The following is a 27,379-nucleotide window of genomic DNA, read 5'->3' as shown; positions in this document are numbered from 1 at the left end:
GCACAGATTCAAGACACCCTGTGCCAGATGCAGCAATGCCGCCCCAGAGCATAACAGAGCCTCCTCCATGTTTCACAATAGTGACATTGTTCTTTTCTTGATATGCTTCATTTTTCCATCTGTGAACATACAGCTGATGTGCCTTGCCAAAAACTTCCATTTTTGTCTCATCTGTCCATAGGACATTCTCCCAGAAGCTTTGTGGCTTGTCAACATGTAGTTTGGCAAATACCAGTCTGGCTTTTTTATGATTTTTTTTCAACAATGGTGTTCTTCTTGGTCATCTTCCATGAAGTCCACTTTGGATCAAACAACAACGGATGTTGCGATCTGACACTGATGTCCCTTGAGCTTGAAGTTCACCTTTAATCTCTTTAGAAGTTATCCTAGGCTCTTTTGTTACCATTCGTATTATGCATCTGTTTGATTTGTCATCAATTTTCCTCCTGCGGCTACGTCCAGGGAGGTTGGCTACAGTCCCATGGATCTTAAATTTCTGAATAAATATGTGCAACTGTAGTCACAGGAACATCAAGCTGCTTGGAGATTGTCTTATAACCTTTACCTTTAACATGCTTGTCTATAATTTTCTTTTCAATCTCCTGAGGCAACTCTTTCCTTTGTTTCCTCTGGTCCATGTTGAGTGTGGTACACACCATGTCACCAAACAGCACAGTGAGTATCTGTAGACCTATATACAGGCCCACTGACTGATTATAAGATTGTAGACACCTGTGATGCTAATTAGTGGACACAACTTGATTTAACATGTCCCTTTTGTCACATTATTTTCAGGGGTACCATCATTTCTGTCCAGGCCTATTTTATGAATTTAATTATGTGGAAGCAGGGCTGAAAAGCAATGACTGACTTTCATTTTGTTCATTTTCATAGATTTTTTATTTATTATTACTTTTGTCAGATTCAAGTTATTTCTGTGACCATTGTGGGTTTTTCTTTCATTAAACGAGAGGTACCAACAATTTTGACCACGTGTGTATATTTTTTTATTTATTAGGTGGCATATATGTTCCCCACCTTTTCTTCATTCATTTTTTATTCAAACCTTTCTATGATCCAAATGTAGGATGAATGGGTAAACTCACCTTAGACCTAATGGTTCAACAGTTCTGAGTGAAATGATCGGTCAGTAATCACATTCATGAAATAGAAAAGGGAGTTGTTGCCCCCTATGGACATAAGGGATGCATACCTACACATCCCCCTCTGTGTGCTTCATAAGCAGTTCTTACACTTTGCACTTAGTCTTTACCAGTTTGTCATGGCCAGTCAAACCTTGAGGGTTTAGAGCGCCATGGTAGTTGCCTACTTCAAAGGGCATCTACATTGGCATGGAAAAGTTTGGGTACCCCTGGTCAATATTACTGTTATTGTGAACAGTTAAGAGATTTGACGATGAAATGATCTTTAAAAGGGCTAAAGTTAAAGATGACTCCTTTGTACTTTAGGCAAAAAAATACAAAAAAAAATTACATATATAGTCATTTTTTACATTTTAAAAATTACTAAAAGGTTAATGGGCCGATGCAAACGTTTAGGCACCCTTTGAAATTTGTGTGCTCAATTAACTTTGACCAAGGTTTCAGACCTTTATTAGCCTGTTAAGGTTATGCCTTGTTCACGATCATCATTAGGAAATGCCAGGTGATGCAAATTTCCCCGCTTTATAAAAATTTCCCCACTTTATAAAAGCCCAGCCTCCTCTAACCTTGTGCCAAAAAACAGCAGTCATGGGTTCTTCTAAGCAACTGCCTAGCACTCTGACAATGGTGGAGGCCCACAAATCAGGTGAAGGCTATAAGAAGATAGCAAAGAGTTTTCAAGTTGCCCTTTCCCCAGTTCAAAATGTAATTAAAAAATGACAGTTAACAGGAACAGTGGAGATTAGGATAAGGTCTGGAAGACCAAGCAAAATTTCAGTGAGAGCTGCTCGTAGAATTGCTAGAGAGGCAAATCAGAACACTCGCTTGACTGCAAAAGAACTTCAGAAAGATTTAACAGACTTTAGAATTGTGGTACATTATTCTACTATTCAGAGACACCTCTGTTACGGTCACTCCCGGACTGTTTGGCGTGAGTGTGGTTAGTGGTCCCACTGGGCCACGAACTGAGGATTGCCTGGAGGGGCGTGACTAGGGGCCTTACCAGATCCGACCACAGACGCACGACGGCTTAACCGACTCCGTGGTCCGAGTAGGGACGAGGGAGGTGGCCCAGCTGCTACTCCAGGTCAGACCCCGTTCACACAACTGTTGACCCACACCGGGGAATGCAGGAACGGGCAGGTTTGGCTGGTATGCAGACTGGCAGGCATGGCTGGTATACAGACAGGCGGGTACTTTCAGGTAGGTAAACAGGCTGGATAGGGACCAGTACAAACTGGGATACAGTAACAGAAACGTAGGTGCGGACGGGAAGCATAGCAGGACAGAGGAGAGCCGCTGTTGCGGGCAGGAAGCAGAGCCGCAGGTGCAGACAGTAAGCAGAGCAGAGCCGCAGGTGCGGACGGGAAGCAGAGCAGAGCCGCAGGTGCGGACGGGAAGCAGAGCAGAGCCAAACGTGCAGATTGGAAGTGGAGCAGAGCCGTAGTTGCAGACGGGGAGCAGAGCCGCAGGTGCAGATGGGAAGCGGAGCTGAGCCGCAGGTGCAGACGGGAAGTGGAGCAGAGCAGAGCTGAGCCACAGGTGCGGACGGGAAGCGGAGCAGGGCAAAGCAGAGTCGCAGGTGCGGACAGGAAGCGGAGTAGGGCAGAACAGAGCCTCACGTGTGGACGGGAAGCAGAGCAGATCCGCAGGTGCGGACAGAAAGCGGGGCAGAACAAAGCAGAACCGCAGGTGCGGACGGGAAGTAGAGCAGAGCTGAGCCGCAGGTGCGGATGGGAAAACAAAGGAAGATACCTAGAACACAGGAGGTAGATTCGGAGGCAGGGAAACGGGAAATCAGAGCCAGATACACACAAGGTACTTGCTATGAAGTAGCGAGTGGACACAGTTGGACACAAGTTGAAGTTAGGAACTGGTTCAGACACTGCAGGAAAAGGAAAGAATTCCCTATAGAGACCAACAGGTAACTGGCTAGGACACAGTTCAGACAGGAACTGACACAGAAATGAGATTCAGGAATGAGCCTGGGCATTTAGCCCCCAGGGTGGCGGAAATAGACTAAAAATCACAGATACAGGTAACAGGCCTGGGTACTCAGCCCCTAGGGTGGCAGAAATAGACTAGAAGTCACAGATACAGTTAATGGGCCTGGGTACTCAAGCCTCCAGGGTGGCAGAACAGGAAAGATACAGGACACAGGTACAGTCCTGGGTACTCAGCCCCTAGGGTGGCAGAAACAGGCAATATTCAGGAAAGGACCTGGCAACTCACAGTTGCACAGAACACACTGTTAGAAAGTGTTGCTCAGGCACCTCCCACTGGGTGCAGGAGGTTTAACTATCCAGTGACTCACAGCAATAGGCTGGGGACGCATTAGGACTGTGCACACTGTAACTTTAAGAATAAGGAAGTTCCAGCACCGCAGCCCTAAGCCAGCAGACAAGAGACAAACACGCAGCAAGTAGAGGAGCATAGTGCGCAGCCTAGACTGGTAGGTAAGTTGGCAGTTTTGCATTGTGAGAGATGGTAAGCCATGCCAGCACGCTGCCAGGGATGTTGCAACCTGTATAAATATGGCCTTCATGGAAGAGTCATCAGACGAAAACCTCTCTTGCATCCTCATCAAAAAATTCAGTGTCAGAACTATGCAAAAGAACATCTAAGCAAGACTGATACATTTTGGAAACAAGTCCTGTGGACTGATGAGGTTAAAATAGAACACTTGGGCCACAATGATCAAAGGTATGTGTGGAGAAAAAGGGCACAGAATTTCAGGAAAAGAACATCTTGCCAACCATTAAGCATGGAGATAGATCAATCATGCTTTGGTGTTGTGTTGCAGCCAATGCATATTTCACGGGTGGAAAGAAGAATGCATTAAATGAAATTTTAACAAATTCTTAAACAAACATAACACCATCTGGAAAAAGCTGAATTTGAAAAGAGGATGGCTTCTACAAATGAATAATGATCTTAAACACATGTCAAAATCCACAATGCGCGTAGGGGTAATGGGCAGTGAGGATACTGCAAAAGCATTTGACAAAGTATCTCACACCATCCTTATTGAAAAAATGGCCAAGTATGGAATGGATAAGGCAACTGTTAGGTGGATTCATATCTGGCTTAGTGATCGGACTCAAAGAGTGGTCCTAAATGGCTTCACATCCAGTTGGATGAATGTCTCAAGTGGGGTACGACAGGGCTCTGTCCTGGGATCTGTATTGTTCAACATCTTTATCAATGATTTAGATGAAGGAATTGAGGGTAAACTGATTAAATTTGCTGATGACACAAAGCTAGGAGGGATAGCTAACACTAGAGAAGAGAGAGAGAGGATTCAAAAAGACCTAAGTAAACTGGAGCAGTGGGCAGCAACTAACAGAATGTTTTTTAACAGGGAAAAATGCAAAGTACTACATCTGGGCAATAAAAATGAAAAAAGCATATACAAAATGGGAGGAATAGAGCTAAGCAACAGTACATGTGAAAAAGACTTAGGTATACTAATAGATCATAGACTGAACATGAGTCAACAGTGTGATGCAGCAGCAAAAAAGGCAAATACAATTCTGGGATGTATTAACAGAAGCATACAGTCTAGATCACGTGAAGTCATTATCGCACTTTACTCCTCTTTGGTCAGACCTCATCTGGAATACTGTGTTCAGTTTTGGGCACCACATTTTAAAAAAGACAATGACAAACTGGAGCAAGTTCAGAGAAGAGCGACTAGAATGGTGACCGGTCTGCAAACCATGTCCTATGAGGAACTGTTACAGGATTTGGGAATGTTTAGCTTGCAAAAAAGAAGACTGAGAGGAGACTTAATAACTGTCTACAAATATCTCAAGGGCTGTCACATTGTAGAAGGATCATCTTTATTCTCATTTGCACAAGGAAAGACTAGAAGCAATGGGATGAAACTGAATGGGAGGAGACACAGATTAGATATTAGAAAAAACTTTTTGACAGCGAGGGTGATCAATGAGTGGAACAGGCTGCCACGAGAGGTGGTGAGTTCCCCTTCAATGGACGTCTTCAAACAGAGGCTGGACAGACATGAGATGATTTAGTGAATCCTGCTTTGAGCAGGGGGTTGGACCAGATGACCCAGGAGGTCCCTTCCAACTCTACCATTCTATGACTATGACTCTAAATGGCACACGGTTTGTAGGATCAATCTATGTATATGTACATTGTATGGTGGTCTTATTGACATGTGATTACTCTAATTACTTATGTTCTCATTAATATATACTTGATACTGGAATATGATTAATTATATTGTCTAATAACTGGCCCATTGACCATATATACTGTTATACAGGCGATTATTCTACTGATTATATATGAATTGATTAATCTATGTATTTATTTATATTTATGTATTTATCTGGCTCTGTATAAACTTCCTGTGTATTTGTCTATATTCATCTTGACTTTATATAATTGTGCCTTAGCATTGTCAACCACACTGCCCAATTGATTTTTAATGGGATATTTTAGGGACAGTTTTTAGTGTTTCTGCTAAATGTGTTCAATAAAGATTAAATAAATTGATAATAGACTTTAGTACTTTACAATTATTTGTACAACTTAAATGGGGGCTATTTTTTTGGTTATGATCAAACTCTGGGACACCCATCTAGCTTACTAGCATAACAATGGATCTATATATCCAATTGTTGATATTAACCCCTTAAGGACCCTGGGATTTTCCGTTTTTGGATTTTCGTTTTTTGCTCCCCTTGTTCCCAGAGCCATAGCGTTTTTATTTTTTGGTCAATATGGCCGTGTGAGGGCTTATTTTTTGCGGGATGAGTTGTACTTTTGAATTACATTACTGGTTTTACCATATCGTGTACGGGAAAACGGAAAAAAAATCCAAGTGCGGTGAAATTGCAAAAAAAGTGCAATACCACAGATGTTTTTTTAAACTTTTTTTTTTTACCACATTCACTGAATGCTAAAACTGACCTGCCATTCTTATTCTCCAGGTCATTACGAGTTCGTAGATACCAAACATATATAGGTTCTTTTTTATTTAAGTGGTGAAAAAAAAATCCAAAGTTTGCGTAAAAAAAAAAGAAAGACCCGTACTGTCTCCATTTTTCCGGTTCTGGGGCCGGGTGAGGGCTTATTTTTTGCTCGCCAAGCTGAAGTTTTCATTGATTCCATTTTGGGGTAGATCCGATGTTTTGATCGCCCGTTATTGCATTTTATTGCAATCTTGCGGCAACCAAAAAATGTAATTCTGGCGTTTAGAATTTTTTTCTCGTTACGCCGTTTACCGTTCGGATTAATTCTTTTTTTATATTGATAGATCGGGCGATTCTGAACGCGACTATACCAAATATGTGTATGTGGGGTTTTTTTTTAATTATTTTATTTTGAATGGGGCAAAAGGGGGGTGATTTACACTTTTATATTTTTTAAAAAATTTTTATATTTTTAAAAACTTTTTTTTTTTTTTTTATACTTTTTGCTTGCTTCTATAGTCTCCATAGGAGACTAGAACCAGCAACTGTCTGATCGCCTCTGCTACATAGAGGTGATGAGCAGATCACCTCTATGTAGCAGAAATGCTCCTGTGCTATGAGCGCCGACCACTAGGTGGCGCTCAGCGATCATTACATGACAACCACTGGGGTCTGCTGCAGACCCAGGGTTGTCATGCCCACCCATCAATGACCCGCGATCACGTGACGGGGTCACCGATGGTGGGGTAAGTGGTGCGCTTCCGGCGCGGCGCTGTTAAATACCGCTGTCAGAGATTGACAGCGGCATTTAACTGGTTAACAGCCACAGCTGGATCGCGATTCCACCCATGGTTGTTGCGGACACATGTCGGCTCTATAAATCAGCTGACATGTGCCTGGTTCAGTGCTGGCTCAGCGCCGGAGCCCTCACTGAACTGGGGGTGATGGTCTGGTGCGTACTATTACGCCCCAAGCTTTAAAGTGGTTAATGCATGAACGGAACACGGTCTGATCATACCACATCTCCTGGACCGGGGAGGAGGCAAAAGACAATACAAACATTACAGCAGGGGATCACAGGGGATTCATTTTGTGAGGTAAAACATTTCACTGCCTGTTTTTAAACAATATTTTACCTCACAAAATGAATCCTCTGCTATCCCCTGCTGTAATGTCTGTATTGTCTTTTGCTTCCTCCTCTGCCCAGGAGATGTGGTATGTTCTGTACACGGTTAGACAGCCAATTTTTAAAATGAACTTTTGTTCGTGGGAAAACACCTTAAACTTTAGCCCTTTTTAGAGATCATTTCATTTTTAATTTGCCTAATTTTTCACAATAATAGTAAATTTTGACCAGTGGTACCCAAACTTTTACATGCCACTGTTTTACAAAGTTACAAAGGTTGATAAAAGACAGGTCCCTCAAGTTCATTCTTTCTCCATCAGCTATACATTTTCTATCACTAGATTTATTTATAACCCCCAATGCCATTTAGTCCACGGCTCACTATCAGTATTTGGGCAGTATTTTTTCTCAGGGGTGGAAGCCAAAAGCAGGTGAGGAACAATCAGAGAAAAGGTATAATAGAAACAAGTCACCAATTCTGCATTGGTCACCCACTCCTGGTTTTGGCTCCCACTCCTGAGAAAAAATAATGACCGAATACTGACCAAATACCAATAGTGGGCCGTGGCCTTATAAAAAAAAATTAATAGGCAGCCATTACTGTTAAGAACTCTTTCTTATTTAAAACTGCTGAAATTGCCTTTCCTCCACACCAAATAAATGTCCCCTGGTCTTTTGTTAGTTCTTTGGATGAAATACCGTATTTTTCGGACTATAAGATACTCTTTTTAACATGAAAAACTCTCACTAAAAAGTGTGTGAGTCTTGTAGTCCAGAGCCAGTCTCCTGTGAACACTGACACAGCATCCTTCCCGATCAGCGAACTGTTCTCTCATGCCCCACATTGATTTTTCGGATCGGTGCAGAGTAGGAGAGGAAGAGGAATCTGAATGAAGGCTGCATGAGCTGAGCTGCTGAAGGACCTTCCAGCCTTACACCACCAGGAAAGTTTTAATTAATAGGAAAAATGTTTTTTATATATTCTGCTTTCTAAGCCTTGGGTGTGTCTTATTGTGATGTGAGTCTTATAGTCTGAAAAATACAGTAAGTCATATGCCAGTCTTTTGTTTGTTGACCACACATGTTCTGTGTATGTACATGTAAATGAGGTGATCTCTCAGGCTAAAAAGCTTAATTTTTCTAACTTCTCATTATAGGAGAGGCCTTCCAACCCATATAATTATCTAGTTGCCCACCTATGAACTGATTCTTGATTTCTCAACGTCCTTTTTAAAATGCAGAGCTAAACCTGGATCCCAAATTCAAGCTGTGGCCTCACAAGTGATTTAAAGAGGGGTAATAATACATTTGAATCACAGGATTTTATCTCTCTTTTTCTACACCTTAGAATCTTGTTTGCTTTTGCAGCTGTTGCCAGACATTGAGTACTTCTGCTCAGCTTACTTGTAAGCAAAATCCCTAAGTCCTTCTGTACTGTTGTCCCGAGTATATTTTCATTCTATATGCAGCAATACGATTACTCCGGCCCAGGTGCATAACTCTATATTTATCAACATGACACCTCATCTGCCATGTGTTTGCTCATACAGACACCGTATCCAGATCATTTTGTAATATTAAATTGTCAAGCTCAGTTTTTATCCTACAAAGTTTTGTGCCATCAGCAAAGTCTGATACTTTTCTCTCAATCCCATCCACAAGGTCATTATTTTTTTATTTATTTTTACTCACTTACATAGTGCCATTAATTCCACAGCTCTTTACAAACATCTTAATCACTGTCCCCATAGGGGCTCAAAAGATAGTTTCCCTATCAATAAGTCTTTGGAGCGTATGAAGAAACCCATGCAAACACGGGGAGAACATACAAACGCCTTGCAGATGCTGTCCTTGGTGGATTTGAACACAGGCTATACAGTGCTAACCACTGAGCCACCAAGTTTCCCCGTATTAATTACGATGATAGAACAAGACTTCTGTGTGGCTCAGTATCAATTGCAAAGTCCAGATATATCATATCGGCCAGCTTAAAAACATCCAGTTTTGTGCTTATCTGCTTATAGAAATCCAGCATATTGATTAGACGTGGCATACCCCTGTATGTCATGTCTAACCAATAATATGCTGGGTTTCTATCTGTCAGCAGGTTTTTGCCATGTAATCTAATGTTTGCATGATGTTGGGGCTTAGTCCCCAATTCCAACAATGTGTCACTTGCTTGTCTACTTGCAATCATTTTGATATAATCACTGTTTATAATCACTGTGTTCCTGTATAACCCAGCCCACAGCACTGATTGGCAGCTTTCTGTGTACACTTACAATAGTAAAGAGCTGCTTATCAGCGTTGGAGGGCATGGTTATACAGAGCAGTTGACAAGGCAGCTAATCCTGTAGTGATAATTTCTTGCTGCTAAAACACTGAATTTATTAAAATAACACACAGCCCTTTAAGGCTATGTGCCCACGATGCAGAAATGAAGCAGAAAATTTCTGCACCATTTCTGCATCTCCCTGGCCGAAAAAACGCATGCAGATTGTGCATGCGTTTTTCCTGCAGAATACATGCGGATTCACATGCGTACCCACATGCGTTAACGCATGTGTTTCTGCATGCGGACTGACAAGCACTTTCCAGGTGATAGCATCACTTGGAAAGTGCTTGACAACTAGGTCACACTGTATAAATCTATGCAAACGGCATGGATTTATACAGTGTGACCTTAAAAATAAAAAAATAAAAGCTATACTTACCTCCGATGCCGCCGCGCTCATCCTGGCTTCTTCCGGGTTGCCGGCATCTCGCGAGACAGCCTGCGGTCACATGACCGCGACGTCATCTCAGGTCCTGGAAGGAGAAGCGCTGCCGGCAAGCAGAGAGAAGCCGCCGGACAGGTGAATATAAACTTTATTATTTTATTCTTTTTTTTACAGGTACAGTGGTACCCAGGTCTGGATGAGAGTCTTCTCTCCTCCAGAACTGGGTACCATCCGCACATTGAAACGCATATAATCCGCTTGTACAAATGTACAGATACGGATTCTATGCAAGTCAATGGCGGCTCTTCCGCAAAATTAATGAACATGCAGCGGATTTATGAGCGCTGCAGAAAAATCCGCAGCGTGTGCATTGACATTGCGGAATGCCATTGGGGACCATGGGGTGCGGATTACCATGCGTTTTTTATGCGTTTCCGCTGCGGAAATTCCGCAGCATAAACGCATGAAAAACGCATCGTGTGCACGCAGCCTAAGTGTCACATCGCTGCAGTATTTCTCTCAGCCCCTACATCATGCTGCCTTCAGCAGACATAATAAAAATTTGCTGACAGATTCCCTGTAACTTTCGTGAATCCATGCTGTTTGTTAATTATTATATTATTCTCTGCATTGTATATTTGCAGGTCATCTCTTTTTTAATGTCCTCAAAACTTAAACTTACCGGACAATAGATGTCTAGAATCATTTTCTCACCTTTCTAAAATAATAATTAATATTGTTTGAGGTTTTTTTTCTTTTTCATTTAATATTTACTCCTTCTTAACATGTGCAGCAGATTGGAGGGTGTCCAGGTCCCTTACAGATAACACTTAAAGAAAAAATGTGCTACTCAGTAGGCAGTATTGTTGATTTCCTGCTTGAACTCATCATACACAGATTGGTGTACAGACTCAGCACCTGGACCCCCACCAATCTGCTACACATTAGGATGGGACTACACTGTGTGCAGAATTATTAGGCAAGTTGTATTTTAGAGGATTATTTTTATTATTGATCAACAACTATGTTCTTAATCAACCCAAAAGACTCATAAATATCCAAGCTTAATATTTTTGGAAGTTGGAGTGGTTTTTTTTTAGATTTGGCTATCTTAGGAGGATATCTGTTTATGCAGGTAACTATTACTATGAAGAATTATTAGGCAATTTAATAAAAACCAAATATAATCCCATCTCACTTGTTTATTTTCACCAGGTAAACCAATATCAGTGCACAAAATTTAGAAATAAACATTTCTGACATACAAAAACAAAAAACAAAAAAATTAGTGATCAATATAGCCACCTTTCTTTATGATGACACTCAACAGCCTTCCATCCATAGATTCTGTCAGTTGCTTAATCTGTTTTCGATCAATATTGCGTGCAGCAGCCACCACAGCCTCCCAGACATTGTTCCGAGAGGTGTACTGTTTTCCCTCCCTGTAGATCTCACATTTTATGATGGACCACAGGTTCTCTATGGGGTTCAGATCAGGTGAACAAGGGGGCTATGTCATTATTTTTTCTTCTTTTAGACCTTTACTGGCCAGCCACGCTGTGGAGTAGTTGGATGCATGTGATGGAGCTTTGTCCTGCATGAAAATCATGTTTTTCTTGAACGATACCGACTTCTTCCTGTACCACTGCTTGAAAAAGTTGTCTTCCAGAAACTGGCAGTAGGTCTGGGAGTTGAGCTTCACTCCATCCTCAACCCGAAAAGGTTCCACAAGTTCATCTTTGATGATACCAGCCCATACCAGTACCCCACCTCCACCTTGCTGGCGTCTGAGTCGGAGTGGAGCTCTCTGCCCTTTATTTATCCAGCCTCTGGCCTATCCATCTGGCCCATCAAGAGTCACTCTTATTTCATCAGTCCATAAAACCTTTGAAAAATCAGTCTTAAGATATTTCTTGGCCCATTCTTGACGTTTTATCTTATGTTTCTTGTTCAAAGGTGGTCGTTTTTCAGCCTTCCTTACCTTGGCCATGTCCCTGAGTTTTCTCACACCTTGTGCTTTTTGATCCTCCAGTAACGTTACAGCTCTGAAATATGGCAAAACTGGTGGCAAATGGCATCTTGGCAGCTTCACGCTTGATTTTCCTCAATTCATGGGCAATTATTTTGCGCCTTTTTTGGCCAACACGCTTCTTGCGACCCTGTTGTCTATTTGCCATGAAACGCTTGATTGTTCGGTGATCACGTTTCAAAAGTTTGGAAATTTCAAGACTGCTGCATCCCTCTGCAAGACATCTCACAATTTTGGACTTTTCAGAGCCCGTCAAATCTCTCTTCTGACCCATTTTGCCAAAGGAAATGAAGTTGCCTAATAATTAAGCACACCTTATATAGGGTGTTGATGTCATTAGTCAACACCCCTCCTCATTACAGAGATGCACATCACCAGATTTGCTTAATTGGTAGTTGGCTCTCAAGCCTATGCAGCTTGGAGTAGGACAACATGTATAAAAAGTATCATGTGATCAAAATACTCATTTGCCTAATAATTCTGCACACAGTGTAGATATTAATCAGTGACAGGGCCAATTTTGAGCTTAGTGACCAAGCCCCATTTTTTAAACCTGGCCAGTGTTTATTTATGTGGTAATAACTCTGGAATGCTTCCTTATATCCTGGTGGTCCTGAAATATCTTTTTTTCATGACACATTGTATTTTATGTTAGCAATAAACTTGGGTCGAAAATATTTTCTCTTTTTTTTTTGTTAAAAGCATTTAATGAAGATTTTATAAAATAGCTTTTTTCATACTTTCCTTATATTCTTAATGGGGTTGTCAGGTTTAGCATGACAAATCTGCTGTCTCTGTGTGACTACAGAGCTGTGAATCCTCCCAACGCATGCACTCTGCTCTGCGAGGATTCGCCAGTGTCTACTTCCCCTAAGTTCCTTCAAGAGAAAGCTCTCTGATTTGTCAGTTATTTCCTGTTGTCCGCTAGTCTCCAAGCTTTCTGGCATCCACACCTCCATGGAATCTGAATCCGCTCCTGAATTCTCTGTAGTGTCCTTCTACCAATTGTACCAATTATTAATTGGATAAGAGCCTCCTGCTCTCTTGTATTTTTTCATAGCTCCCCATTTCTTCTGGCTTTTTTGTTGTCATAGGGAATCCGAGTAGTCATTTGTGGTGGATATGTGCCATAGGGAAATATAGTTCACAGTACATAATTTCATACAATTTTTATAGCCATAAAAGTGTTAAATATGCATTGATAACGCTTCACCATTTTGTGCTTACAAAATCAGTATGGTACAGCTATGATTGTTTATTTATATTTAGTTCCTCCAGTAGTATATTCACATGTGCTCTGCTTATATAGGTGAACGTCGATGCTCAGTTTGCCGACTGGTCAAAAGAATTAAAAGGACCTACTCTAATTCATGCGAAGCCTCTGGATAACTGGTTGTTGATTTACAGTCGAAGAAACTATGATGCTGCCAATATTCTTACACAAAATCTGTTCAAAGTGTCTCAACAACTGGGAATAAGGATGAACAAGGCAGTTTTGTAAGTAATAGCAATTTGATGTTTTAAGACTTTATTGAAGTTATTTATAATTTAATTATGTAGATTACAGCAAATAAGGAAAATGTGAAGTGGAGGTCCACATATTTCAATGTAAACCAAACAGAAAAAAATACCCAGTAAAATTTAACTTTTAATAATTACCATTAAAAGTGTACTAAATAGTCCAAATGGGACAAAAACATAACTACACACATCAATAAAAACATATATGGGGAAGGATAGTCAGGGTAGAAAAAATATGTTTGCAATCAGACTTACCGTAAATAACCCTTGTGGGATGGAATACCCTACCTACCAGCGGAGTATTTTCACCCTAACGATACGAGTTGGTGTCCCCGCTCCACGGAGGCTGTCCCTAACCTTTCCCTAGATCTCCCTAAACAAACACACAGATGACATAGTTTGACCAGCATCGAATACAATCATGTCATAATTGACATGCCAAATATCACACAACATGTATGTAAATAGGGGAAAAAAATGCAAAGACAGAAGGAAATTTTATCCCCTAAATATAACAAGGAACAGGAACTAGTCTCCCAACACTAGTATATATAAGTGGGAGCCCCACAATAGCCACACACAGGATCCCACACAATTAGACAGAAATACATTGGTCAAAGACAAGTGAATGGACTTATCTGGTCTCTAGTCCATCTGGGGGCCCCGACAGATGTCTTAGAAGATAGTTCTTTAGGCCCTTTGACAGGTGGCTATATAGTCCCAATCACAGTATAAATTCACACTTGTGGACTTCACATAAAATTTTTCAGTCGAGCCGGGCATCCACTTTCTTGGTCACTCAGGGTGATATAGACCCAGCAGCAAACAATGTCCCTTTAAAATAGTCCCAGGGTGATGTAGACCCAGCAGCAAAAAATGTCACTTTTAAAGTAGTCCCAACGCGTTTTGCCCCCTCCTCGATCCGGGGCTCATCAGGGGACAAACCAAATGTTAGAGGAGAAAGACCATAGTTGGTGCACTGATAATAAGTGCTTCCATACCGGAATATAGCCGTGCCTGTACACATACAAGTGAGGGTTTATTTACATGAGGCAGCTTTGCTCTGTAAATGATATTTCAGACAGAAAATCCTCTTCATACTATAGTACTGTCCTTGTGGATGAGATTTTATGAAATGGCATCCAAACGGTAGGGAGAAGATCCGCAGTATAAATTTAATGATGTTTCTCATTCGGCATTTGCCAATTTATGCCGGAGAATTTTTTACTGCAGATGTCACCTTTTGGAATGCAGAGAGAGGAATCTGTGATAAATTCTAGAAACATAGCTGTAAGGCTATGTGCCCACGATGCAGAAATGCTCCGGATTTTTCCTGACCGTTTCTGCATCTCCCTGGCAGAAAAAAACACATGCGGATTGTACATGCGTTTTTCCTGCCAGGGACATGCGTTGTTCACATGCATTTCCGCATGCGGGTTGACAAGCGCTTTCCAAGTGATTTTAGCATCACTTGGAAAGTGCTTGTCAACTTGGTCACACTATATAAATCCATGCAAACGGCATGGATTTATATAGTGTGACCGAAAGAATGTTAAAAAATAAAAAATAAATATCATACTTACCTTCCAATGGCCCCCGCAGTCTTGCTTCGCTATGTCCTGGCTGCCGGCAGATCGCGGTACACTGAAGGACCTGCCGACGTCAGCATCACGTGACCCGTCACATGACTATGACGTCAGTGCAGGTCCTTCAGTCCACCGCGATCTGCCAGCATGGGAGGACGAGCGCAGCGGGGGCCATCAGAAGGTAAATATAACATTTATTTTTTATTTTATTCTTTTTTTTTCAGTTTCTATGGTACCCGGGTCCGGAGGAGAGTCTCCTGTCCTCCACACCCGGGTACCATCCGCACATTGGAACGCATGGAATGCGCATTTACATATACAGTGATGCGGAATCCATGCGTTCCAATGCCAGTCAATGGCGGCGAAAACGCAGTGCTTCTGCAAAATAATTGGTGGTGCTGCGTTTTTTTCCCGCAATGATAACATGGCAGGCCTTCTACCATGCTTTTTTTAAGCATTTCTGCAGTGTTTTTGCCGCTGCGGAAATGCTTAAAAAACGCATCATGGGCACACAGCCTAACAGCTACCGCTATCCACATAGCTCAAACTCCATGGGCAGAAACTGCCAGCATAAGAATACCGCGTCTGGGTCCTCTCATCATGGCCATCTCGTGTATTAATACCAAATGTGTATATGAAGTATCAAAATACACGTGATACATGTACTCATTACACACATTTATGTACAGATCTGAACAGAATCTTACATACATGTAAAAAAATAGCCTGTAATGCATACATGTGTGTATATAGTATACGTGCAATAAAGAAGCGGAGAGGCAGCTGTATATGTAAATTTGTAATAAAAAAAATTTTCCCATCACCTCACGTGTATGATAAGATTTGAATGTATTTTATCTTTTATTATGGGTTAAATGAAAGAAAAAAAATAATTGCCCTCATTTTACACTGTTTACCGTATTTTTCGGACTATAAGACGCACCCGTGTAAAATAGGAAAAAAAAAAATTTTTAGAAGATGGAGTCCGTCTTATAGTCTGATTAGGTATCTTACCTGGCGGGTGGTGGAGCAGGATCGTAGGTCCCTCCGTTCCCTGCCTCTGGAACCCGGCGGCAGCAGAAGGGGCGAGATGCTGGTGTCTGGTTGGGGCCTGGCCTGGGGCTTGTGGACGGGCCTGGGGCGTGGCCTTGCCTGTGGACTGGGGCCTGGCCTGGCTTGTGGACTGGGGCCAGTACCTCTGCTGGTGTCCGGCGGTGAGACAGAGGAGCCAGGGCCTCTGCCGGGCTGTGAGCGGCATCCGGCTTTGAGGCAGAGGAGCCGGGGCCTCTGCCGGGCTGTGAGTGGTTTCCGGCGATGCGGCAGAGCAGCGTGTGCGGTTTCCGGCGTCCTGAGGCTGTGATCTGCAGGAAAATGGGGGCCGGGGCTCCAAGTCGGCGCATGTGCCGGTACCGGCGGCCATTTTCCCATGGATTACGGCCTCGGGAAGATGGCCACCGGAAGCCGCACACGCTGCTCTGCCGCACCGCCGGACACCGCTCGCAGCCCAGCAAAGGCCCCGGTTCGTCTGCCTCACCGCCAGACGCCACTCACAGCCCGGCAGAGGCCCCGGCTCCTCTGCCTCACCGCCGGACACCAGCAGAGGTACAGGCCCCGGCTCCAGCCGCATCTCGCCTCTGCCGCCGCCGGAGGACCCTGCGATCCCCGCTCCACCACAACCGGTAAAGTATGGTTCGGACCATAAGACGCACCCCCACTTTCCTTCCAAATTTTGGGGAAAAAAAGTGCGTCTTATGGTCCGAAAAATACGGTACATATCACCATAAATATTGTAGTAGTGGCCAAAAGTTTTGAAACGGACACAAATTTTGTTTTTCACAAAGTTTGCTGCTTCAATGATTTTAGATATCTTTTCAGATGTTTCTATGATTACTGAAGTACATAAGTACATTTAGAAGCATTTCATTTTACTCTCAAATATATCAAGCTTATCAGTCTAATGTAGAAATCTGTAAAAAAGTATTTTATATAATCACCATTAAAAATCATGCTGCTAGACTCATCCCATCCTGTAAGTCCTCTAGCAGCATGGTTTTTAATGGTGATTATGTAAAAGTATTTTTTACGGATGGTGAGTGCCACATTTCTACATTGGACTGATTTATTGCAGCTATTTCATTTAAGTTGAGCACCGCAAGATGTGCAGCCGCCATATGGTGAGTCCTGAGTTTAGAACATTACTTTTTTTTACTGTACCACGCTATCTGTATTTGTAGTTATTTTTACATCAGGTTTGTGAAAAGGATCAATATTTTCAATGTAGACACTTATTTTTTTTACACTTCTGCAATTCGTCCTGACATACTGGTTCTCAGCTTTTGGCAAAAACAAAAAATTATACTGTAGTCCCATCAACCAGAGAAAAACAGAAAAAAGAAAGCCCTAAAAAATATAACCTTTATTCCTTTTATTGAAAAACAAATAATTTTTTAGTGGTTGATAAAAATATATGAAATTATAATAAGGGTATGAAAGACACCTAGGAACCTATTAGTGTGCTAATTCTACCCCTCTTTTGTACCTAATCTGTCTCTCCTTACCTAACCTCAGGGGTTGGCACGCTAATTCTAATACACCTAATGGTGCCCCTGATCCTCCTCGTCTGGCCTTGCTATTGTCCCTAGTTGGTCTTATACATTAACCCCTTTCTGATGTGAGGCATAATTATACCTACCTGTTCCCTGGGCCTTAATGAGTAGGTATGTATAGTGACGGATTGCGCTCACACAGGCTGTGCGCAAGCGATCGTTGCCAGGTGTCAGCTGATTCTGACAGCTGATACCTGGCACTCAGTACTAGGAGTAGTGCCCTCACTGCTCCCGGCACTTTAACCCCCTAAATGCTGCAATCGCAGCATTTAGCAAGCGAGCAGAGGGACAACAGCCTCTAATCGCAGGGTCCCGATCGTTGCTATGGTGACCCGATGTCGTCATGAGGTCACCAGGCACTAGCAAGGTAGTTAGTGCATGCTCTAACTATCTTGTGTCTGCAGGGCTGACAGCTATAAGGTATAGCAGTGACCCTGCACTGCTACACCTTACAGCAGACATCAGACTGCAGAAAGTGAAAGTCCCATAGTGGGACTAGTTAAAAATCTGAAAAAAATATGCAGAAAAAAACAAAACAATAAAAGTACATGTTTGGTATCGCCGTGTCCGTAACAACCTGACCTATAAAACTTTCCACTAGTTAACCCTTTTAGTGAACACGGTAAAAAAAAATAAAAAACAAGGCAAAAAAATTATGCTTTATGATCATACTGCCTAACAAAAAGTGGAATAAAATGCGATCAAAAAGACGAATTTAAATAAAAATGGTACCGTTGAAAATGTCATCTTGTCCCTCAAAAAACAAGCCGTCATACAGCTCCATCTGCTGAGAAATAAAAAAGTTATAGATCTCAGAATAAAGCGATGCAAAAAAAAATGTTTTTTCTAGAAAATAGTTTTTATTGTGTAAAAGCGTCAAAACATAAAAAAAACTATATTAATGTGCTATCACTGTAATCGTACTGACCCAAAGAATAAATCTGCCTTATCAATTTTACCACACACGGAATGGAATAATAAAAAAAACAATTCCTGAATTGTTGTTTTTTGTTTATTTTGCCTCCCCAAAATCGGAATAGAAAGTGATCAAAAAATGTCACGCTCCCGAAAATGGTAACAATAAAAACGTCAACTTGTCCCGCAGTAAACAAGCCCTTACATGACTCTGATCGCCAAAATATGGAAAAACTATAGCTCTTAAAATATGTTGATGCAAAAACTAGTCTTTGCAACAACAAAAAAGCTGTTTTTAGTGTGACAGCTGTCAGTCATAAAAATTGCTGTAATCACACCGACCAGAAGAATTAAGTCGTCTAATCACTTATACCGCATGAGTAACAGCGTAAAAAAGAAATAAAACTATTCTTCACCTGCTGCTGATTTGTTCATTCTGCCTCCCAAAGATCGCAGTATGGCTCGGCTAACATTTATCCTGCGCTGAGCGCTTACACCAGGATTTCCGTGTAAATCTCTCAAATACGTTATTCAGACGGAACCCCCGGAGGAAGATTCCCTGTAATGAGGCAGATCGAAGCAATGTGGACGCCGTTTGGTCTGTGATCCCACAGTGTCCCTCTTTTTATTAGGCGTGCATAAAAGTGCAGTTAGCCACAGTTTGGTGAACTGAAAAAAAACACTGCTAGGCTGTGTGCCCACGATGCGTTTTTTAAGCGTTTCCGCAGCGGCAAAAACGCTGCAGAAACGCTTAAAAAACGCATGGTAGAAGGCCTGCCATGTTCCCCAATGATAATCCGCATGTGCTGTGCACATGCTGTGGAAATTTCCGCTGCGGATTATCATTGCGGGGAAAAAACGCAGCACTACCAATTATTTTGCGGAAGTGCTGCGTTTTCGCCGCCATTGACTTGCATTAGATCGCATGGATTACGCATCACTGTATATGTAGATGCGCATTCCATGCGTTCTAATGTGCGGATGGTACTCAGGTCTAGAGAAGAGGAGACTCTCCTCCGGACCTGGGTACCATAGAAAGCTGTAAAAAACAAGAATAAAATAAAAAATAAATATATACTTACCTTCTGGCGGCCCCCGATGCGCTCCTCCTCGCATGCCGGCAGTTCGTGATGGACTGAAGGACCTGCGCTGACATCATAGTCATGTGACGGGTCACGCGACGCTGACGTCGGCAGGTCCTTCAGTGTACTGCTGCCGGCAAGGGAGAACGGAGGGAAGCAGGACATCGGGGGCCATCAGAAGTTAAGTATATATTTATTTTTTTACATTCTCTCAGGTCACACTATATAAATCCATGCCGTTTGCATAGATTTATATAGTGTGACCAAGTTGACAAGCAATTTCCAAGTGATGCTAAAATCACTTGGAAAGTGCTTGTCAACCCGCATGCGGAAATGCAAGTGAAGAACGCTTCACTTCCGCATGTCCCTGGCAGGAAAACGCATGTACAATCCGCATGCGTTTTTTTCTGCCAGGGAGATGCAGAAACACTCTTGAAAAAGTCCTGAGCATTTCTGCATCGTGGGCACATAGCCCTAAACAAAGTCCAGACGGAGTCCAAAGTAACTCTGCTGCCTCATTATAGTGAATGGAACCCTCGGGGGTTTCATCTGAATTACGTCACTCGGAGATTTAAATGGAAACCCCAATATCAGTGCTCAGCGCAGAGCACAGGATGAATGGGAACATTTTACATAACATTGTGGATCACAAGAAAAGCTTCGACTCAGTCCACAATAAAGCAAGTCCTCACTCAGGTCCGTCATCTGTTAACGGAAATATAGGGGGCTTCCACGTTACTAGTAGCACAAAGGCTCTGGAAAAGCAAAATGGACCTTGCCCCCCCCAAAAGAAATTCAACAAATTCTGTGCTCCCAAATACAAATGCCCACCTCCCTTTTGAGCCTCACAGTGTGCCTAAACTGCAGTCAGCGTCCACATGTTTCGCATTTCTGTAGTGATGAGATCATTTACGGGTGCATGTCTTCAGAAGCATGAGCTGGGCATAACCAACTGGTCACTAGAACGGCAATTTGCAATTTTTACTCAGCAACATCCACTGCTGCTTGTTTCTGGAAAACACCCACGTAGTTAAAATCCTCACCACATCTGTAAGTAAATTCCCAAAGGGGTATACATTTTGGGGTCACTTGAGGGGGGATTCTGCTCTTCTAGCACTTAGAGTCTCTGTATATGGAGTCCGCATACTATTCTAGGAAAATCTACTCTGCAGGAGGCAAATAGCTCTCCGTCCCATCCGAATCTCACTGTGTGGCTAAGCAGTACTGTACAGCCACATATGGGGTATTTCTACAGGGTGGGCCATTTCTATGGATACACCTAAATTAAATGGGAATGGTTGGTGATATCAACTTCCTGTTTGTGGCACATTAGTATATGGGAGGGGGAAAACTTTTCCAGATGGATGGTGGCCATTTTGGAACTAACTTTATTTTTTTCAGTGGGAAGAGGGTCATGTGACACATCAAACTTATTGAGAATTTCATAAGAAAAGCAATGGTGTGCTTGGTTTTAACGTAACTTTATTCTCTCATGAGTTTTTTACAAGTTTATGACCACTTATAAAATGTGTTTAATGTCTCGTATTTTGATGGTATTGTGTGGTATATGGGGTACAAAGATAGTGGGGCCTTTCTTCATCAATTGAAACCTCAATGCCACTGGATATCTGAAATTGCTACATGATGATATGTTGCCCTCTTTATGCACTGAAGATGGCACGTTCCATGAGTTTTTCCAACAAGATGGTGCACCACCACATTGTGGGTGTCAGGTCCGAGCATTCCTACATGAACAGTTTCCTGGGAAGTGGATTGGTCGTCGTGTGCCAGTTGAATGGCAACCAAGGTCTCCTTATCTGAGCCCCTTAGACTTTTATCTTTGGGGTCATCTGAAGGCAATTGTCTATGCTGTGAAGATACGAGATGTGCAGCACCTGAAACAACGGATACTGGAAGCCTGTGCTAGCATTTCTTCTGTGGTGTTGCTATCAGTGTGTCAAGAGTGAGAGAAGAGAGTTGCATTAACAATCCAACACAATGGGCAGCACTTTGAACACATTTTATAAGTGGTCATAAACTTGTAAAAAACTAATGAAAGAATAAAGTTACGTTAAAACCAAGCATACCATTGCTTTTCTTATGAAATTCTCAATAAGTTTGATGTGTCACATGACCCTCTTCCCATTGAAAAAAATAAAGTTGGATCCAAAATGAGCGACTTCAAAATGGCCGCCATGGTCACCACCCATCTGGAAAAGTTTTCCCCCTCCCATATACTAATGTGCAACAAACAGGAAGTTGATGCCACCAACCATTCCCATTTAATTTAGGTGTATCCATATAATTGGCCCACCCTGTACATTCAGCAAAAAATGTGTGACAAATTTTGGTGCCATTTTTACCCATTTCCCAGTATGAAAATGTAAAATCTGGGGCTAAAACAAAACTTTGGTGGTAAAAATGTCATTATTCTTTCTTCACCTCCCAATGGTGTAAAATTCTGTGAGGCACATGTGGTGTCAACATGCTCACTGTACCCCTAGATGAATTCATTGAGACGTGTAGTTTGTAAAATGTGGTCACTTATGTGGGGTTCTGCTGTTTTGGCTCTTTAGGGTCTTTGTCAATGTGACATGGCACCGGCAAACCAGCCCAGCAAAATATGAACTCCAATATTGTGCTTCTTCTCTTCTGAGCTTTGCACTGTGCCTCAAAAGTAGTTTTCGACCACATATGGGGTATCAACTTACTCTGAAATTGCAGAACAAATTGTGGGGTCCATTTTTTCCTGCTATCCTTGTAAAAATTAAAATATTGGGGACTAAAACAACATTTTTCGTAGGAAAAATACATTTTATCCATTTTTAAAGATCCACATTTTAAGATTCGGTGAAGCACCTGTGGGTTTAAGGTGCTCAACACACATATAAATAAATTACTTGAGGGGTCTAGTTTCCAAAATGGGGTCACTTGTGGGGAGTTTCCGCTGTTTAGGCATATCAGGGGCTCTCAAAACGTGGTATGACTCCCGCAGACCATTCCATTAAAGTCTGCATTTCAAAATGTCACTCCTTCCTTTCTGAACCCTGCCGTGCGCCCAAACAATAGTTTAACCCCACATACGGGGTATCTGCGTGCTCAGGAGAAATTGCACAACAAATTTTGAGGTCCACTTTCTCCTTTTACCCTTGTGAAAATAATTGTTTTTGCCTAAAATAACATTTTTGTGGAAAAAAATGTGATTTTTTTTGGAAAAAAATGTGATTTTTTTATTTTCACAAGTCAACGTTATCATTTTCTGTGAAGCCCCAGGGGGTTTAAGGTGTTCACCACACATCTAGATATATTCATTTGGTGGGGGGTTCTAGTTTCTAAAAAAGGGTCACTTGGATATTTCCACTGTTTAGGCACATCAGGGTCTCTGCAAATGCGACATGACACCCACAGGCATTCCATCAAAGTCTGCATTCCAAAAGGTCACTCCTTCTTTTCCGAGCCCTGACGTGCGCCCAAACAGTTTTCTCCCACATATGGTGTATCAGCAAACTCAGGAGAATTTGCCCAATAACTTTTGGGGCCCAATTTCTCCTGTTACCCTTGTGAAAATAAAAAAATTGGAGTAAAAGATCATTTTTGTGTTAAAAAAAAAAGTGATTTTTTTTTTCACAGCTCTACGTTATAATCTTTTGTGAAACACTTGGGGGTTCAAAGTGCTCACCACACATCTAGCTAAGTTCCATGAGAGGTCTAGTTTCCAAAATGGTGTCACTTGTGGGGGGTTTCCACTGTTTAGGCACATCAGTGACTCTCCAAACGCAATATGGCATCCGCTAATTATTCAAGGAAATTTTACATTTAAAAAGTCAAATGGCGCTCCTTCCCTTCCAAGCCATGCCGAGCGCTCAAACAGTGGTTTTCCCCCACATATGGGGTATCGGCATGCTAAAGAGAAATTGCACAACAATTTTGGGGTCCATTTTTTCCTGTTACCCTTGTGAACATATAAAAATTTGGGTCTAAAGTAACATTTTTGTGAAAAAAAGTAAAATGTTCATTGTTTTCTTCCACATTCCAAAAATTGCTGTGAAGCACGAGAAGAGTTAATTAACCTTATTGAATGTGGTTTTGAGCACCTTGAGGAGCACAGTTTTTAGAATGGTGTCACTTTTTGGTATTTTCTGTCATAAAGGCCCCTCAAAGTGACTTCAAATGTGATGTGGTCCCTAAAAAATGGTTTTGTAAATTTTGTTGGAAAAATGAGAAATCACTGGTCAACTTTTAACCCTTATAGCTTCCTAACAAAAAAACTTTTTGGTTCCAAAATTGTGCTGATGTAAAGTAGACATGTGGGAAATGTTATTTATTAATTATTTTGTGTGATTTATCTCTGATTTAAGGGCATGAAAATTCAAAGTTTGAAAATTTCAAAATTTTCTCCAAATTTCTAATTTTTTCACAAATAAACGCAAGTTATATCAAATAAATGTTACCACTATTATTATGTACAATTTGTCATGAAAAACAATCTCAGAATCAGTGGGATCTGTTGGAACATGTTAATGACCAGGCCAAATTTTTGAAATCTCACCTCTGTCACCTTATGTGGATCCCAGTGATTGTGAGATTGTTTTTCATGACATATTATACTTCATGTTAGTGATAAAATTTGGTCGATATTATTTATGAAAATATTGAAAATTTTACAATTTTCAAACTTTTCATTTTTATGCCTTTAAACCAGATAGGTATATCACACAAAATTAGTTAATAAATAACATTTCCCACATGTCTACTTTACATGAGCACTTTTTTTTTTTTTTGCTGGAAAGTTAGAAGGGTTAAAAGTTGACCAGTGATTTCTCATTTTTCCAACAAAATTTACAAAACCATTCTTTTAGGCACCTCATCCAATTTTAAGTGACTTTGAGGGGCCTATTTGACAGAAAATTCCCAAGTGACACCATTCTAAAAACTGCATCCTTCAAGATGCTCAAAACCACATTTAAGAAGTTTATTAACCCTTCATCAACTTCACAGTAATTAATGGAATGTAAAAGAAAAAATTAACATTTTAATTTTTTTTCACAAAAATTTTACTTTAGCCCTAAATTATTTTTGCAAGGATAACAAGAGAAAATGGACCTCAAAATGTGTTGTGCAATTTCTCATGAGTATGCTGAGATATGTGGGAGAAAACTACTGTTTGAATGCACAGCAGGGCTCGGAAGGCAAGGATCGACTTTTTGTTGCTTTTGGACAGCCCCTGATGTGCATAAACAGAGGAAACCCCCCACAAGTGACCCCATTTTGTAAACTACACCCCTCAAGTATTTTACCCAGGGATATAGTGAGCAATTTGAACCTACAGATGCGACACAAAATTTGATAACATTAGGTTGTCATTTTGAAAAAGTTTTTTTCACAAAAATCTTGCTTTAGCCCAAAATGTCTCACTTTTGCAAGTAGTAACACCAAAAAGTGGAACCCACAGTTTGTTAGCCACTTTCTTATGAGCGCTGTGATACCCCACATGTAGTCAAAAAGTTCTCTTTGGACAAACAGCTGGGCTCGGAGCGGAAAGAGCAATATTTGAATTTTGGAATAAAAAATTGGCTGAAGTAGATTGCGGGCGACATGTCACTTTTTCAGGCCCCTAAGACACCCAAACAGCAGAGATCCCCCACAACTGGCCCCATTTTGGAAACTTCACACCTCAAAGATTTTATCCAGGGGTATAGTGAGGATTTTAAACCCACTACACAGAATTTGATAACATTAGCTCATTATATTGAATGTTGTCATTAGTGTTGAGCGCAAGTGCTCACTACTGGAGTTTGCATCAGGTGCACCGGTATTCGCCGAGTATCGTGAATTCTCGAGTCCCCGCCTTACCTGTTTTGTGGCTGTTGCCCGCGTATGTCAGACAATTCCCGCATGTTTTTTGGTTGTCTTAACAGCCGCGAAACATGCGAGGCGGGGACTCGAGCACCCGCAATACTCGGCGCATACCTGACCACCCGATGCAAACTCGAACACTAGTCATCATATCGTCATCAATTTTATTTTTTTAAACTTTTTAAAAAAATCCTAAGACCAACCCTAGCCCTTAACCCAACCCTAAGCCCTACCTGCAAAAAAATGAAAGAAATAAAAATTATAATGAAAATAAAATTAATCTGATTAAGGGGATGACCTGGGACGGTGACATACTAATTATTGGCTTTTGATCACTGTGATAGACCCTATTACAGTGATCAGAATAAACCAATAGGAAAAATACCTCTGCTGTTGCTGGGTGCCTCCCGGCAGATCTCTCTCGGCGGGGGAACTTGTATGCTCTAGTCTTTTTTTTCTGGAAAATGACAAGGAGGTTCGGAGACATCATTTCTCTCTCCTCTGAAATGTATAACATATATATTAACAGCGGGCACCGTTTTTTTTTCCTGATCGCCGTCATTATCTGAATAATGGCGATCACGTGATTGAGGACCAGAAAATCCGGCCCTGATAGTGTTCTCCAGGGTCTCTGCTGCTACCGGTAGCTGAGACCCTGGAGATTTTCAGACTCTGGGAGGTCCTATACCCTTATTCTCGATCGCCGTTTTAAAACAGCAATGAGGGAATAATGCCCCTTAGCTTCCGCTGTTTTAATGCGTATCGGCGGTCTTTAAGGGGTTAAGGAAGACTATTTGTGTTATTTGTTTACAGTACATGTTAATAACATTATCTTTATTCACCAAAGACGCAGCACAAATGTTGTGCCACATTTTTTTCAGTCTCATTGCTTTCTATCCGTGAAAAAAAACGCTGAAAGAATTGACAAGCTGTAGTGCTCATAGTCATGAAAAGCTGTCAGTGAAGTGCACGCAATTTCTGAACGTCATTGCTTTTGCCGTTATTACATTTTATTTTTCTGTGTAAGAGTAGGAAAACAATAATGGAAAGAAATATTTTTTATGTTACAATTTGACATTCTTTGGGATAATTTTCATTGATGCTAGTGGGTAGATTAGCAAACCTCTGCTATCCACTTTGTAATAATTTAATTTGTTGTTACCAATGAATTGTAGTGAGTTACTCTACTCTGCATTTCCTATTTATATTGTGACAGGGTTGAAGTTGATGATAGCACAGATGCATATGTGAAAGTCTTGCAGCAGAAGGTTCGACCTGATACACAGATGGTAAGTTTATAATTTAGGTTTCACAGTATAGCTATCAAATGATTTATAAAAATGCAGCCCCTTCTAAATAATTAAGCAAATCATCAAATGTAAGCATTTAGTGTTATTGGTAGATTGGCTCGCTCAGCTGCACATGGAGGTAGACACAGGAACGCTGTTGCTTTAAATTTCTCAGTGGTTTATTAAGGCACGTCTTAAACCACAGTCAAGTCCAGCAAAACAAACAGGCCTTTCTTCGCATGAAGGGGTAAACAAAAGAAAAATTAATAGCACAGTCCAGAGGCCTGTGGGAGGTCAAATCACAGATGGTTCAGGTCCGTACAACCCCAAGCTCCTTTCTCTGGAGTTAGACTCTCCAGAGCTCACACTGAACAACTAATGCCTCAGCAGGCCGTCTGTTTAACCCCTTTTTGACGTAAGGCATAAAAATACGTCTCTGTGACCTGGGCCTTAAGGACCCGGTACGTATTATTACCCCTCACAGATCGCGATGGCCGCCTTGTGTTAGCTGATTTTGACAGCTGACACCTGGTACTATGTGTA

The 27,379-nt window shown here is 41.5% G+C and overlaps 1 protein-coding gene across 1 annotated transcript in view; it reads left to right on the top strand.

Annotated features, from left to right (window-relative positions):
• Positions 1-27,379, top strand: part of PIWIL1 (piwi like RNA-mediated gene silencing 1) — a 462,439-nt gene that overhangs the window by 301,899 nt on the left and 133,161 nt on the right. Inside the window, exons 13-14 of the mRNA XM_073676134.1 lie at positions 13,291-13,478; positions 26,764-26,836. Of these exons, the coding sequence (XP_073532235.1) occupies positions 13,291-13,478; positions 26,764-26,836 (261 nt within the window). The remainder of the gene's footprint in view (positions 1-13,290; positions 13,479-26,763; positions 26,837-27,379) is intronic.

The sequence above is a fragment of the Phyllobates terribilis genome, unplaced genomic scaffold (assembly GCF_046119375.1).
Source record: "Phyllobates terribilis strain yellow unplaced genomic scaffold, ASM4611937v1 Scaffold_1__5_contigs__length_1240528914, whole genome shotgun sequence".
NCBI lineage: Eukaryota > Metazoa > Chordata > Amphibia > Anura > Dendrobatidae > Phyllobates > Phyllobates terribilis.
Note: the sequence above shows the minus strand (reverse complement) of the source record. Positions and strands in the feature narration are given on the sequence as shown.